Source organism: Halichoeres trimaculatus, unplaced genomic scaffold (assembly GCF_033239565.1).
Source record: "Halichoeres trimaculatus isolate MK-OKI-2021-1 unplaced genomic scaffold, fHalTri1.1 fHalTri1_scaffold_5, whole genome shotgun sequence".
NCBI lineage: Eukaryota > Metazoa > Chordata > Actinopteri > Labriformes > Labridae > Halichoeres > Halichoeres trimaculatus.
Genome location: NW_027437183.1, coordinates 7,437,986 through 7,453,254, shown reverse-complemented (window position 1 = coordinate 7,453,254; position 15,269 = coordinate 7,437,986). Strand labels below are relative to the sequence as shown.

The 15,269-nt window shown below is 39.2% G+C and overlaps 1 protein-coding gene across 1 annotated transcript in view; it reads right to left on the bottom strand.

Moving 5' to 3' along the window:
- Nucleotides 1-1,554: 1,554 nt before the first annotated feature.
- The window catches only part of dapk1 (death-associated protein kinase 1), a 101,902-nt gene continuing 88,187 nt past the window's right edge, over nt 1,555-15,269 (bottom strand). Inside the window, exons 19-26 of the mRNA XM_074670054.1 lie at nt 14,159-14,236; nt 10,281-10,497; nt 6,982-7,167; nt 6,692-6,889; nt 4,893-5,031; nt 4,467-4,587; nt 4,194-4,382; nt 1,555-3,294 (exon numbers count right to left, since the gene is read on the bottom strand). Coding sequence (XP_074526155.1) covers nt 1,999-3,294; nt 4,194-4,382; nt 4,467-4,587; nt 4,893-5,031; nt 6,692-6,889; nt 6,982-7,167; nt 10,281-10,497; nt 14,159-14,236 — 2,424 coding nt within the window. The 3' untranslated portion in view covers nt 1,555-1,998. The remainder of the gene's footprint in view (nt 3,295-4,193; nt 4,383-4,466; nt 4,588-4,892; nt 5,032-6,691; nt 6,890-6,981; nt 7,168-10,280; nt 10,498-14,158; nt 14,237-15,269) is intronic.

Genomic DNA, 15,269 nt, shown 5'->3' with positions numbered 1-15,269 from the left:
TTCAGGAAGATATTCTCAATAAGACACTCTGTTTTGGGAAAAGAAACACTTATTTATCTGTTGAGATGGCTTTAAGTCCTTTTGTGTGACGTCAAAGTGACAAACTTAAGACAAAATAGTCATTTTGTAATAACACAGGTCCAATTAACCCTTAAAAAGTCGAAAAATAAACTGATATGCAACTTTGATATGTTTCAAAGGTTTATGAAAGAACGATACCGTAATTTGGCAATGTATTAAGAAAAACAACAACTTTTTTTTTCAATTTAACTGATCGGTTAAATACATTTACTTGTTTTCTTTAAGTTTTGAATGGTACAAACCCCAACTGTAAGCGTGGTTTTGTACATTTAAGCTCTGCAACTGTAAGCAGCAACAATTTTTATAGTCTTTTTTCAGCTTAATACCCCTGAAAGTGACAGGTATTAGCTTTAAATTGTAAATATTTGCACATTTTTACTTCTGTAGTCAGACCAAACAAGTCAATTCAGGCTTTGCAGCACTTTTCCTTGCTTTCTGACATTTTGAAGACTCATTCAGAAAAGTATCAAGTTGATTTAAAGAGAAAACGAGAATTTAGGACACAACTGAGTCATTTATGGCCACCAGGGGGCAGCAGAGCGAGCTGAAAACAAAACATCCTCAGCTTTTAAAAAGTGTTTCTGGGCAAAAAGTTCACTAATTTTGTTTAACAGAGTTCATTCACTCATATTAATACTCTCTGTGTCGACTTTTTTCCTCGGTGCAGCTTCAGTTTATCGTAACAGAGGAGTCACAAGGGCAGAAAAATCTGGAACAAATCACACAGAATGGAAATCTCTCTGATCAGAAAATCTTTGGATTCTTCACAATTTGAAACTGCTGAACTCCACCAAGACACTTAAGTTCAGCTGATCAGAGAGAAAAGTTTTAATATTTACTAGTTTATTTTTCTAATGAGTTGAGCAGCTTTTATAAAAAAGAATAATTCAAACCACATTTCTCCATCACCCTCAGGAAACTCCTGAAGAAAATGGGACTCACACACAAAACGTCACCAAAATTAACCAACATTTATGGGATTCCTGTTGCTGGATCAAACACGGTTGATGATGTTTCCCTTTGACTCTGCCCATAGCTCCCACAGAGCGTTAAACTGACTATGATATAAGAAAAGATTCAACGTTTTCACCTCTGAAAAAACACAAACAGCAGAAACCTGATCTCTGATTCCAGCTTGTATAAACCCTGTAACAAGCGCAGAGCTTTCATCAAACTCTCTCTGCCTTTTATCGTAAGTAACACGGCCTGTGATTGAAATTTGCTTTACTATGAGTTTCCACAAGGCACAGCAAATGTTCAAATGTTTACAAAGAACGACTCTTTCTCTTTAATACGAGACTGTTTGTGCTCTTTAGGGAGGTAGAAAGCCACAAAGGCACTCTAAGAAATGCTGTTAATTTACTCGACACTGAGCCGATTGACCAAATATCACCTCAGTGACACAGAAGCAACAAGGGAGACTGATTTTATGTAACTGTGTGGACGGAGTGAAGACGGCAGCCTCGGCTCGGCTCGGTTACAGATAACTTTTTCTCTTTGTTTCAAAATGGTCTTAACCCGAGGCTGCCACCTTCCTCCTGTTCTTTAAACATGTTTTTCCTGTTTGAAGCTGTAAGATGAGTGAGACTGAGAGCAGGAGAGCAGGAGGGATGTCCAAAAGCAGCACGACAAAGATTAAGAACAAAATAAAAGCACTGGATTCCTCTTTGGAGCTCCGGGTGATCAGCGTCTTTCACAACATTCATGATGGAAGGAAAGTTTCTGTACAGGAGTGGAGAGCACAAACACAACATCTGGGTCACACACCAACGTGATGGAGTGTTTAAGAAGGAGCAGCTGGACTCTGGTAACGATTGCACTTCATGTTCATAACACGCGAGTCTGTGACGGATCAGTTTAAGAGGAGACGTCTCGTCAGGTTGTCTGGCGATTGGCAGGAGGCTGACCCTGATGGGCTCAGCGGGATATGACGGAGCTGATGGAGTTGTACGATGTTCCTCCGTTGCAGGTGGGAGGGTAGCCGTTAGCGGCGCCGCTCACCGCCTCCATGTTGACCCTGAAAACAGGAGAAGCTTTGAGCAGGAAGTCGGCAGCGTCTCTGCGGCCGAGCTCCCTCAGTTTGGTCATCAGCACGCCCACTGTACTGTCCGCCCGCCCACTCCACTCCTGCAGCAGAGCTGCCGTCGGGCTCGGCTGCACTGAGGCCTGCTGGGAGTCTGAGTCAGAGTCCAACTCAGGGGCGCCGTTAGGAGTCCCATTACTGTGTTTGGCCACCAAGTCTGTGAGGCCCAGGTTCATGGCGAGCAGGCACCAGTCTTTCCCCAGAGCGTCAGGCGGGTCCAGCATGCGGCACAGCTTCCTGCGAGCCAGCAGCGGGACATCTGATATGTGGACGTCTGTTCCCAGAATCCCCTGCTGGTAAACCTCGGCGCAGCCAAACGTCAGGATGCTGCTGAAGCTCTCCCTGTATCCACCCATGGTGTTGGTGAGGGAGGTCTCTCTCTGGACCTGGGCTCTGAGGAAGTCTTTGGGTTGGTAGATCATGATGGGTGCGTGGTGCTCCCTCAGCTGCTGAGGACTCAGGTAGTACCTGGCTGTGAGCAGTCCAGGGAGCGTGGAGGCCAGCAGGTTCTCTGTGATACTGCAGATGGTGTCCAGCAGGGTGTAGCACTTGGCCCGCTCTGAATCGTGCCCGCGCACCTGGATCTCCAGCCCCTGCCCGTGGTTGACCAGCAGGATCATGGCCTCCACTCCAGTCTGGCTCACCTTAGCCCCGTTTGTCCACAGGTGGATGTCTCCATCGAAGTCCTCGCCCCCTTCTTCCTCTGGCTTCTGCTGGTGGCTCCAGCGACACAGGTTCACCTGCAGTTTGTGGAACAGGCCGCATGGGAACGGCGTGAGATGCTCTGCGGGGACCAGTCGGACGCCTCCGTAGATCAGCGACTCCTCCTCCTCCTCTTCAGTCCAGGAGCGGTGGAGGCCGTTGGTCTTGATGAGAGCAGGGATGTCCACCATGGAAGGGTTGGTTACGTCGCGGGCGCAGACGTCCATGGCGTCCAGGATCTGCAGCAGCTCGTCTACGTCGCTTTCAGGAGCCAGAGCTTGCACCTCCTCCAGCCTGTAGCGCCCCCTGTAGTGGTGGATGGCTTTGGGCGTCTCCACGGAGAGCAGCTTTCCGAGCACGTTGCTGCAGAGCCAGCGAGGCTCCAGCAGAACGACGTCCTGCACCGTCTCACTCTGCATGATGTTGATCTGTAGGAGGGCAGACAGATTTGTATTACTTAATATTTTTACTAATATTTTTTTTATTATTTTTTTTAAATCATTATAATTATTATGTATTTATGTATTTATTTATTTATTTATTTATTATTATTATTATTATTATTAATTTATTTTTCATTTTTTAATATATTTTTCTTAATACTTAAGCTCTATTTTTTTTTCCTATTTTTGTAATATTTATTATGTATTAAAAATAACTGATCAGAGAAAGTGGTTAGCTGGAGTCTAATTCCTTGTATTCTTGAGATACTTGGCAAACAAAGGCTATTCTGATTCTGATTCTGATTCTGATTCTGATTCTGATGAAGAAGAGTCAGGGAGGATGAGGAAAAAAAGAGATAGAAAGAGGAAAAAAAGGAGTTGTGCACCTTACAGGGGACACAGTTTCTGCATTTCTTAATTTGAGAAAGAAACATCAGCAGATAGTTAAAGAGCCAGTGTTAAAGCTGGACTGAGTTCATCGCTGAGCCGTGAGTCACTTTGGTGAATAAACAGTCAAATAAAAAATTCCTGCTCTTGAGTAACTCTGAGTAATTGTTTACTGATGTTTACGTTTATATCTCATAAACAAATGGTGCCCCCTTGTGGTAGCTTTGTGAAATCACAGTCACCAACCTTTAAAATTTGATGAAACTAAACATAATATGATGAACCAAGATTATAAAATAATTCCTTTTCATGGAAATTTAGAGAATCATTTTCAATATTTTGTGGTTTAAACCAAGGAAACAACAACAGCAGTTTCTTTTTCTTACATTTTTTGTGATCTGAGACTTTCTTTTTCAAACAGTCATTGTTTTATTTGGACCGTCATAGTTTAATTTCCCGTGGCGCTCTAGTCTGGGCCTTGATACCGAGCTTCCTACCTCCCCCATGCTGTGCAGCTGCAGAGCCAGCGTGCGCAGGTGATCCTGGCTGACCAGAGGGTTGATGTGCTCCTGGACGTCACTGACAAACTGCTGCCACGAGGTCAGCTGGTTCGGACCGCTCAGCTTCCTCCAGGTGGGCAGGGTGGTCAGCAAACGCTCGGATAGCAGCGTCATGGGACTACACCTCTGCAAAGACAGAGAAGAAGAGAGATTATTCACTGTCTGTTACTTCTAAAGAGGATGGTGGAAACATATGTTTGCAGAGCTCACTGAGATGATGTTGGAGCGGAGTTCCTGCAGGTGACTCCTCAGCAGCTTTACGTCTCTGGAGTTTGAGGCTCCAGCGTCCATTACAAACAGTTTTTCACTGATCTGCAGGTCCACTCCAAACCTGGATCAAGGAAAACAACAGAAAACATAAAAAAATACATTATAAAAAACAACACACATAAAAACATCAACTTATTGGTACTGATGCTTCCCAGTACACAACATGCCTGAATACCATTAATTTTTTTTGAGTATTAGAGGGATCACAGAAACTCTGCTGTGGGCTCTCATGGATTGAAAACAGAATAACTTCTTACTTTAACGTGTCAGAAACCTGCCTCTGCATTATGATTAAAAAAACCATCCAACAACACAAAAATAACCCCCCCCCATGTCCCTGACGTCTGCTGATCATGGAGTCCTGACCTGTTCCTGACTTCTTTGAGCAGAGCCTTCTCCTTGTCATAGCTGAACTCTCCAGAAAACGCTCTGGGGACATCAGCGAGGTCAGCGTGTGTCGCCACCAAAACGACCGAGAGAGGCTGCTGGATCCGGCCTCCAAAGGCTGGAAAAACACAAGGAAACACACACACACACTGAGTCATGACAGAAACATTCATAATGCTGACAGAAAAACTCAGGCCTCAGTTTAAATTAAAAGTTCTTCCTGCTAACATCAGTCAGCATGAACTGCTGACCCTAGAAGTTTAACTACAATCTCACAGAGCTACAAAGATGGTTGAAGACTCTTTGTGTCTGGTTTTGTTACTTTGTTGTCTTAAACATGTCTGATTTCTACTGTATGGAGCGCTTGACCTTCTTTCTAAGATTTGCCAGAGATACATTTGAAAGATACTGGAAGCCCTGAACCTCAAATATAAACTCAAAGTGATGGAGGTGCTTGTTTCGTCATATATTAAATGTCACTTCGCCCTTTTGTAACTTTTTGTTTAATCCCGTGAATTAATATGATATCCAGTGACAGTCTTTTCTCTCGAAATACTCTTTTCTTAATTGCATCAGAAGTAAATGTTATCCCATGAGATGATGTCTGTTGAACCTGTAATGACCCTGTCTGCTGCTTGTAGTATTGTATTTTGTTTTATTGTACTGTCTATTTATGTTTTGCACCATGAAAAAAATAAAAACAAAGTAAAAAAAAAAACGTGTCTGATTTCTCTGTCTGTTGGATTTTTTAATTGGCTTTTTATGAAATTGTCTATATAACTTCCACTATCATATTCTCCCTTTGAGTTTTATTCATCATCCTCTAGTTTGAAATGGCAAAATTTGCACCAAACTTATAAACTTTCAGTAACTTTATTGCTTAAGTTTGATGAAATTCAACGGCACTGTTGCCATTTTTCTGCAAAGAGGACAGGACACCTTTTAGAAATTGCTCATCAGTTATATTAATCTCTATTTACCTTTGTAAATGTCAGAAAAATATAAAAATGTAGTTTTAAAATTTAATTTATAAGTTATAAATCTTGTAAGAAACTTTCATGGATTTTGTCAACCCCTGTTGACAAAAAGGGATCATGTTTTTGTCTGTGAACAACAAAACTCAAAAACAGATTTTCATCAAATTTTCAGGAAATGTTCAAAATGGGATAAGGAAGAAGTGATTAAATTTTGGAGGTGATCTGGATCACCGTCTGGATCCAGGATTTTTTTAAAGGATTCCTTGTTATCGTGAGATTGAGCTGTTTTCACCATATGTGTATATAACTCCATCATAAATGGTTGGATTGCTTTGCAAAACAATACAAGACAAGGTCACAATAATTTCTGATATATGTTAAAGTGTGATCCAGATCCTGGCTGTATTCTGGATACTAAGATCTGAAATATGAAATATGTACTGGGTCATCCTAATTTTCAACACTGTCAGGTAACAAATTATCGTACAAACCTACAACTAACACCAAATTGTAGCAGGGAGTATAACATTAAAGTCGGACTAAAGTGTTGGTGAGAATCTCAATATGCTTGGCAGTCTGTGCTCTCTGAGTGTTTTTCTGGTTTAGTGTGTATCTGATGTTTCCTGACTTTATTTTTAGTGATTAATGTTCATGTCACTGCATTCACTTTTTCTTTGCCACAGTACTTTTTCTTCACTTCTTCTTTTTGAAATAGGCAGCGAGAAATAAATGAGTATTATTTCCAAAGACATCATGATGAAGATATGAGTCAAACATCCTCCCTCGTCTCCTCATCCTCACCGATGTTATCCTGCGGCAGCATCAGAGCCTTCAGCAGGTTGAGCCAGTAGGTGATGTGGCTCAGCTGCGTCTCGTACGGCTCCTCCAGACTAAATAGCACCAAATGGATCGCTGTGGGGTCGTTTGCTGCAAAGTAGTCGTAGGAGCAGTAATAGACCGGGTTCCCTGAAAACTCCCACACGCTGAAATCCCCGACGCCTGCAGAAGGGGTGACAAGTAGACAACATATAATTATAAACATGCAACAGAGCAGTTTTCAGTGAGTAATAACAGTCGTCACCGGCTCTCACCGTGGATGTTGGCGTGCTGGATGTCGATGGCCTTCGTCGCCTGTTCGTCGGCTGCAGACAGAGCGTTGTGAACCGGGGAGAAAACCTCCAGGACTCCTTTGGTCAGGCTCGGCTCAAACATCATGCTGCGACTGCGCACGCTCACGTTCTCACAGCCCGGGTACAGGTTGGAAATGCTCACTGACACTGAACACAGAGAAAGAGGCAGAGAGAGGAAGGATGTTACTGACACACTTGTGCAGCCGTTTCAAAAAGATAGAATTTTTCTGTAAAATGTCAATAAAAACAGATTCTGAGATTTCACAAATCTCATAAACCCGGATTTATGATTTATGACTTTTTAACACATGGGGGCGCTGTTTTACTGCACATAAATCCACTCTGCAGACCTGACATTTGGATCTTATTGGTTCTGCTCACACATACTGAGTTTGTTTTTAAGGGATCGGATTGTTTTGTGTTTCTTTGAGTTCTCAACGCCTCATTTTAACCAGGGCTGTAGTATTTCTCTCCTAAGTGGGACGATACAGTCCCGCTTTTGTTTCCTGCAATGCTCAAGGTTTAACATTTTGTTTAAGAACAGTCCTTCAAGCTTGAAGAGTTGAGCTCTGAGTTTGAAATCATGTGTTTATTGGTTTGTTTCTGGCTGTCAGAAAGAGTTGACTTCTCCAGGCCCAAATCGATCAGAGAGCCTCCTTAAGGACAAAACCCCCAAAACAGTTTAAAGAAACTGTTTAAGGTGAAATAGTTAACTAGAACTAGATAACTATGAAAGCATATGAAGAGAAAATATATTTGATGATGTCTTGGGGTTTGATATAATTCTGTTTTTCTGTTTGTGATGAAATAAATCCGCTGTTAAAACTCTGCATTAACTGCTTGTTTCTTTAAGAATTGATTTTACAACAACAGACTGTGAGTTTTATAACATTTTGAGAGCTTCATACAGTTCAATGCCTAAGAAATGTATCGCTAAACTACATATAAAACTCTTCTGATTGCTAAAACTGGCAACAATTTGCACATTAAAGAATAACAGGAAAGAGAAGCAGGGATAAGGATCTCAGCGGAAAGTTGTGAAAAAATTTATACGATTTAAATATGACTCATTTATATGAGTGATGTAACATATGTGGATGCTATATGAAGATTTACACACATTTGAAATGTAAACAGCAACAATGAATATGTACAATGGTAAATATATGAAAAGTAATAAAAGAAGATGCACAAATTCCTACATATGTGTAAATATAAAAGACTGGAAACAGAATTTGTGTAAGAAATGTGTAATTATATATTAATGAAAATGTCTTTTCCAACAAAAAATAAAGAATTATAGAAAAAAAGAAATGATTTTAAAATTATTTCACGTCATCCTGAAGATTCTCAGTACTTTCCAGATCTTTCATTTTGTGTTTCGGGTCAATCTACTGTATGTATGACTTAAGCTCAGTTCCTCTAGGGCTGGAGGTCCAAAAAAGAGTTGTCCCTTAAACGAACAACAAAAACACAGCTATTGTGCTAAGATCACTTTAACTTTCTTAAAGATTGACTAGATTAGGGATGGGTGCCAAATAAGGTGCTTTTATAGGTACTGTCCAAATTCTGTCAAAAGTACTGAGTACCGATTCACATGGAATCAAAAAGTACCATGTTTAGGTACCTAAATGCATCTTTGTGAGTGTGAGGGAGTGGAAGAGTAGGTGATTTTCCATGCTGGACATGAACACAGCACTACAAGGTTATATATTAAAGGATAAATATTTTAAATTGAAAAAAAAAATTATACTTTATCATTAAACAAATTGATACTTTTCACCACATAAACACAAAAAGTACCGAAAAATTGGTACCATTGAGTACTGATACTGATTGCCAGGTACCGGGCATCGGTACTGTATCATTTGGAATGTGAAAGGTACCCATCCCTTGACTAGATTCATACAGGGGGGATGTCTGAGTGTGTTTTATCTAAAATCCCTTATAAATCAATCTTTTTTTTTATTTAAAGGAATAGTGCATATTAATGAACATTTCAGTCCATATGAATGTGCCATAAGTTCAATTTTCATTTGTAGTTCCAGCAGTTTCATCTTGCTGTTTGATTTTCTTTATGCATACAGTGAAACACTAAAAGTGGTTTCATATGATGAGAAAAGTATTTGTAGCCTGTTTGATTTGTGCTTGTAAAGCAGGTGTTTTGAAATGATCAGCTATTTTTGGTTCAGACTACAGGATTAAAAAGCAGAAGATGTGTGTGCATGTTTTCATATCATGACAGGAGTAAACATCGTACAAGAGCACTCATAATTCAGAGTTAGAGAGTTAGCAATCAACCTGATGAGCATGTTTTTAGGACGGGGGAGGAGGCCAAAGACAACCTGCCCATGCATTGTTTTTTTATGAGTTTTGATTAAAGCAACCTCAAAGTCTGTGTTCAAGCCAGGCATAAAAAGTCTTCACTGCTTTCTGTGCTTTTTACAGGTGAAAAATCAATTCCTCTCAAATAAATGCAGCATTAGAAAAAAAAAACTCAAGGACAAGAAATCCCTGCAGAACACTTTCAGCTGCAAACATACTGACTCAGGATAAAGGCCCATGTGAATTAAACAGCCACACTTAAAGTAAACTGATGCTTTTCTTTTCCTGAGGACTTGTGTTAAACACAGTCATCGAGGACTGTTACTGAAGTCACAGGTAGAAAAAAGCTCTCTCAACCTCTCCTTCAGCTGCACCAGAGGCTGCAGATTTCCAGATAGAGCCGAGGATGGGATCAGTAACATTATACAGCTTCAACCTAACTGACTATTATCGCAGTATCACGGCTGTCTGCGAGGTAATGGCTGTGAGCACCGCAGAATGGAGAGCTTACAGGAAACATAATGGTACCTATGTGTGTGTGTGAGAGGGAGTGAGGGCACAGAGAGTGCAAACACAGAGAGACTGAGGACAAAGTGAGAGTGTGTTTTTATACTACACTGCACATGTCAAAGAGCTGTATCACAGACTGAAGATGGACTGTTCCAGTTAAAAGATTCACGTCCAGGTTATTGGATTAATGGGGTTACCGGGTTAGTTGGCAGAGTAAATTGGGGTGAGATGCAGGTCGTTGTTTGTGCACTTTTCTTCTTCAGTATGTGAAAACCATTTGTCTATCTCTGGAGAAAACGTAGGCGTCTTTGAGCAAACTGGCACTCTCCATGGTTATAAATTAAACACTGAACCATTCGGGTACAGCTGTAAATTTAATCTTGTGAGGGATTATCTCAGCTTCATCAGAGCTGTCAATCACCTACCAGCAGGTTTGGAGCTGATGGGGGAGTTGGGATGGCGCGCCGTGTTGGTCATTCGTGTCCGTTTCCTCCTGAAGAAGCTGCGCAGGATGCCGCACTTCAGAGACTCGAGGAGCGTGCTCTTCCCGGCTCCAGAGTGTCCAAACAGCTTCAGCTTGATCCGGGGCTGCACAGTCTGAGTGGGCCGCAGCTGCTGGATGTAGCTCAGTTTGTGGTTGTCCTGACACGAAAAGACAAAACCGCACCATAAAACACAGAGGAAAGTTTTATTAATATCCACCGAGGTTACAGGCCACAGTAAGAGACACAGTAATCTACTGTATAAAAAAAGCCTCCTGTCCTGTCCCAAAATCAGCCAACACACTTTTTTTATCAGATTGTGTTCCAAGCACCATGCAGGAGGTATGATTAGGAAGTGCGTTGTGTACTATTAAATGGTACCAAATCATAATATGTTGTATCCTATCACAACATACTGTGTCACTCTTGTCATATCATATCCTATTGTGTAAAATCAAATTCTCAACACGACTTAGGGTACCGTAAAAGTGTAGAGTTGTGTTTTATCACAATATATTGCTACATATATCACTACATATATCATAACATATATCGCTACATATCATTTCATATCATATCATATCATATCATATCATATCATATCATATCATATCATATCTCAAATCATATGGCTACTATTGTATCATATCATATGGAATCATATCATATCATATCATATTATATCAAATCATATAGCTACTATTGTATCATATCATATGGTATCATATGGTATCATATGGTATCATATGGTATCATATGGTATCATATCATATCATATCATATCATATCACATCATATCATTTTGTATCATATTGCTTTGTATCAAATCATATTGTATCGTATTGTATCGTATCGTATCGTATCATATCATATCATATCATTTCATTTTGTATTGTATCATCATATGTTATATTATATTATATTATATTACATATTATATTATATTATATATCATATCATATCATATCATATCATTTGGTATCATATCGTTTCATATCATATCATATCATATCATATCATTTGGTATCATATCAAATCATATCATATCATATCATATCATATCATATCATATCATATCATATCATATCATATCACATCATATCATTTTGTATCATATTGCTTTGTATCATATCGTATTGTATCGTATTGTATTGTACTGTATTGTATTGTATCGTATCATATCATATCATATCATTTCATTTTGTATTGTATCATCATATGTTATATTATATTATATTATATATCATATTGTATCATATCATATCATTTGGTATCATATTGTATCACATCATATATATCATATCACTACATATCATATCATACCATGTCATACTGTATAGTATCATATCATATTGTCTCATATCATTTTATATCGTATAATATATCATATCATACTGTTTTGTATCCTACTTGAGCGTAGTACTTGAACTGTTTCATATTTTTGCGTGTTGTCACACTGAGGTGCAAAATAGCACATTTGAGTTGTCTCATTGTAACACAACAGTGTATCTTAAAGAATCATTACACTTAACAAAAAGTTAATTTGGGGGGTTGTCATGCCTTTAAACTGAGAAGATAGGACAGAGGATAGAGCAGGAAACAGGACAACAGTTGTTTCATATTGTTTCCTATCATGCAGTATAGAGAAATTACTTAGCACATTGTATTGAAACATTTTGTATCATTCCCTATTGTTGTATTGTTGCATATCGTATCACTGTGTAGCGTATTGTGAAGTGTGGAGTCATGTCTTACTGTAATGCATTGTATGGCATCATATCCTACCACATCTGATTGAATTGTAATATAACATATGGTAACATAACATAACATATTGTATCACAGTATAGCATATTTTTTGTATCATACTTAAATCTTTTGTATTATATTGAACAGCATCTTATCCTAGTATAGTGTGGTATGTCACATCTTACTGTATCACATTGTATCCTATTGTTTTGTACCACAATGATGAAGGCCTCTACTTGGTGAGGTTGTCATATTTGTATGTTATCCAGTCATGCTTTGAACCCCCAAATCTTAACTTGTTTCTGGACATTGTTCAACTATATTATCACATATAAATCACCCATGATTGTGGTCAAATGATGGTGCCTGCCATGCAGCATTGGCTAACTCAGCTTGACATCCAGCAGATGTAGAAGAGGACTTGAAGAGCCAAAAATGACAATGCACCTGTATGCTAATCCAGTCAACCCTGAATTATCATGACTCTAAGTATAAATAAATAAATAAATAAATAAAAAAGAGAAAGAAACAAAAAAAAATGATAGTTGGGCACTGGGCTGTAATCAAGCGGGGGTTTAACTTCCACCTTGGCTTCACTTTCTAACACTGGAGGCAGTAAAATGTGTTTTCATGTAAGACTCTCTCTTAACCATCAATAGATGAGTCACACATCAGAGGTGGCCTCAAACACTGTGAGTGGATCTGTGGGCTGGGAACACACCCCCAACTCCTCCGAATACATTTGATAAATAAGACTTCTAATTGGAAAACCTGTGATTCATGTCTGGGCAGAACACGGCCTCACATTAGGAAACATTAGATTAAACTGGTCTGAAGTGAGAGCAGAGGAAATGAATGTTTTATTTCCTCTGGGTTGGTTTGAAAGTCAGCTCTTGTTCCTAAACTGGCATCGGCGTATGAGAGTGTCTTAAATTAGCCAAACATATGCAGAGGATGACTGTTTTCACAGTTGCTGCTGTCGTGTTTTCACGCTCTGAACTCGATCTCAGCAGGTTTTCTGGATAACTGGATTAGAAGAGACGTCAGTGACGTTTAGCTTCAGGTGTGTGCTGGTGGATGTAGCCTGAGGCAGGCTGGGAACACTGGGGCTGAAAAGTGAGAGCACTCAGTGATAATCTTTAGAGAAATAGTAAATTGGCTCCCAAGTTTCTGACCAAACTAGACTGGTTATATTTCACATCAGGCACTGTGTCAAAGACCGTAAATCATGGAGCAGTTTATGATGAGGTACTCCTACGTAAAGATCAGGCTGTTAATGCATACTTGCAGGGACTGAAACACAGATGTGCATGAAAACTGAGAGAAATAAACCCTTTACATGCATAAAAAACCCTAAAGCTATTATTTCATCTCATAAACGGTGCAAAAAAAAAAAATATTCACATTACCAAGACGAATGTTTCTAATCTCTAAGATTTTCCTTGTGGTGTTGCAAAATCAAGCAGCTCAAAACTTAAAAGGATGATACGGAATTCTTTCTAAGGATATAAATCTGTTTTGATGTAATTATAAATTTAATATAAAGATAAATCAACTTTATGTTGTAAATATATTTTTTCACATTTTTTATATATAATTTATAATGAAAATAAATAAAAATAATAATAATTATCATTATCATCATCATTATTATTATTATTATTATTAGTAATTTAAAAATATATTTTTTAAAATGTTATTTAAAACAAACAAAAAAATATCACAAATAATAAAGTATTATTAATTTAATAAAAAGATAATATTAAGACATAAATCTGTTAAATAAGGAGCTCCAGAAAACTTAGGACTTTGTTTTTTCCAACTCTTCTTCCTGTTATCATCTTTAGGAAAGTGTTTCCACACGGTCTAAAAACGGTGAGATGATAAAATCTAACACCTTCACGCTGCAGACGTCTTCCTCCACACCTCTGCACCGAAATAGACCAGGTGTAAAAAGAGTTTGTGAAACAGCATCATGTAAAGTTTGAGACTCTTTAGTTCCTCTTCACATCATCTCATTTTTCATTTGAGGAAAGGTTTAGAAATGTGAGTGTGTGTGATGTTGTTTGTACCTTTTTAAGCTTGCCCAGTAAAGAAACTATGGGCTCATGCTGATCTTTGTATGCCAGATCCTCTGCTGTCTTTCCATCCTGAGAAAAAAAAGACATAGAGATAAAAGAATAAAGAAATAAATGCATATGGACACATATAATCTTTTACATTTTCCTTTGTTGCGGTTTGATACAGGGCTTTAAACACACAGACACTTTCTGACCAACAGATGCTGACTCAAGTCGCACCGCGAGACACTGACAATCCATCAAACTCTCAGACTGTCTTCATTCCTTTGTTGATTTCTTCTGAAACACACTGACACAGAGGCACCACAGAGATGTTGAGTTTCATGCCTTTTTCACTTCAGGAGCCATCTGTCGCTGCCCGCTCTCACTGCTGCTTCACATGAAGACAAAACTGCTCTGACAGCCTGAAACGCCCACAGAGAGCTTCCTGCTTCTGCGACACCGAGGGATATTCAACAGGGTTTGTCTCAGAACGATCGGGATGACTGATCATTTCATTTTGGAAAATAAAGAAAGAATATTCCTCATTAAAACATTCTCTACGTTTATCCTTTGTCAGTGTTCGTTCTTCTCCCTCTGATAAGGTCACATGATATGATGAGAGCGCACAGGACACTGGCTTTTAAGTTGTTTTCCTGGGCTAAATGTCAGAGATGTGAATATGAACGAAGTGCAGCAAATTTGACCACTTAGTGGGATTTAGTTGTGGGTAAATTCATGAGTCCTGCTCTAACAGATGGCACAGTGTTGCAACTTTTACCATCGCTGCTTGGCAACAGAGGCGATGTGACCGGCTGGTGTTGTGTTTGCCTTAAAACGGGAGAGGAGAGGACACTCGAGGATCTGTATCCCTGCTTTTGATTTAACAGAGGTGGATCAAGACTGTGTTTGTGTTGATGATTAGAAAACTAAAGAGCAAACTACAGAGATAAATTAAACTCATGAAGCTACAGATATTTTGTACCTCCTTTAAGCCCTTTCCACTAACATGATGACACAAATATCGAGTATGGAGCTCAGTGTAACCTCGCCCTCAGCTGCTCCTTCACAAACCACTGACCGCAGGCCACTGGACAATGAATTATACATCCCACTATGCGCT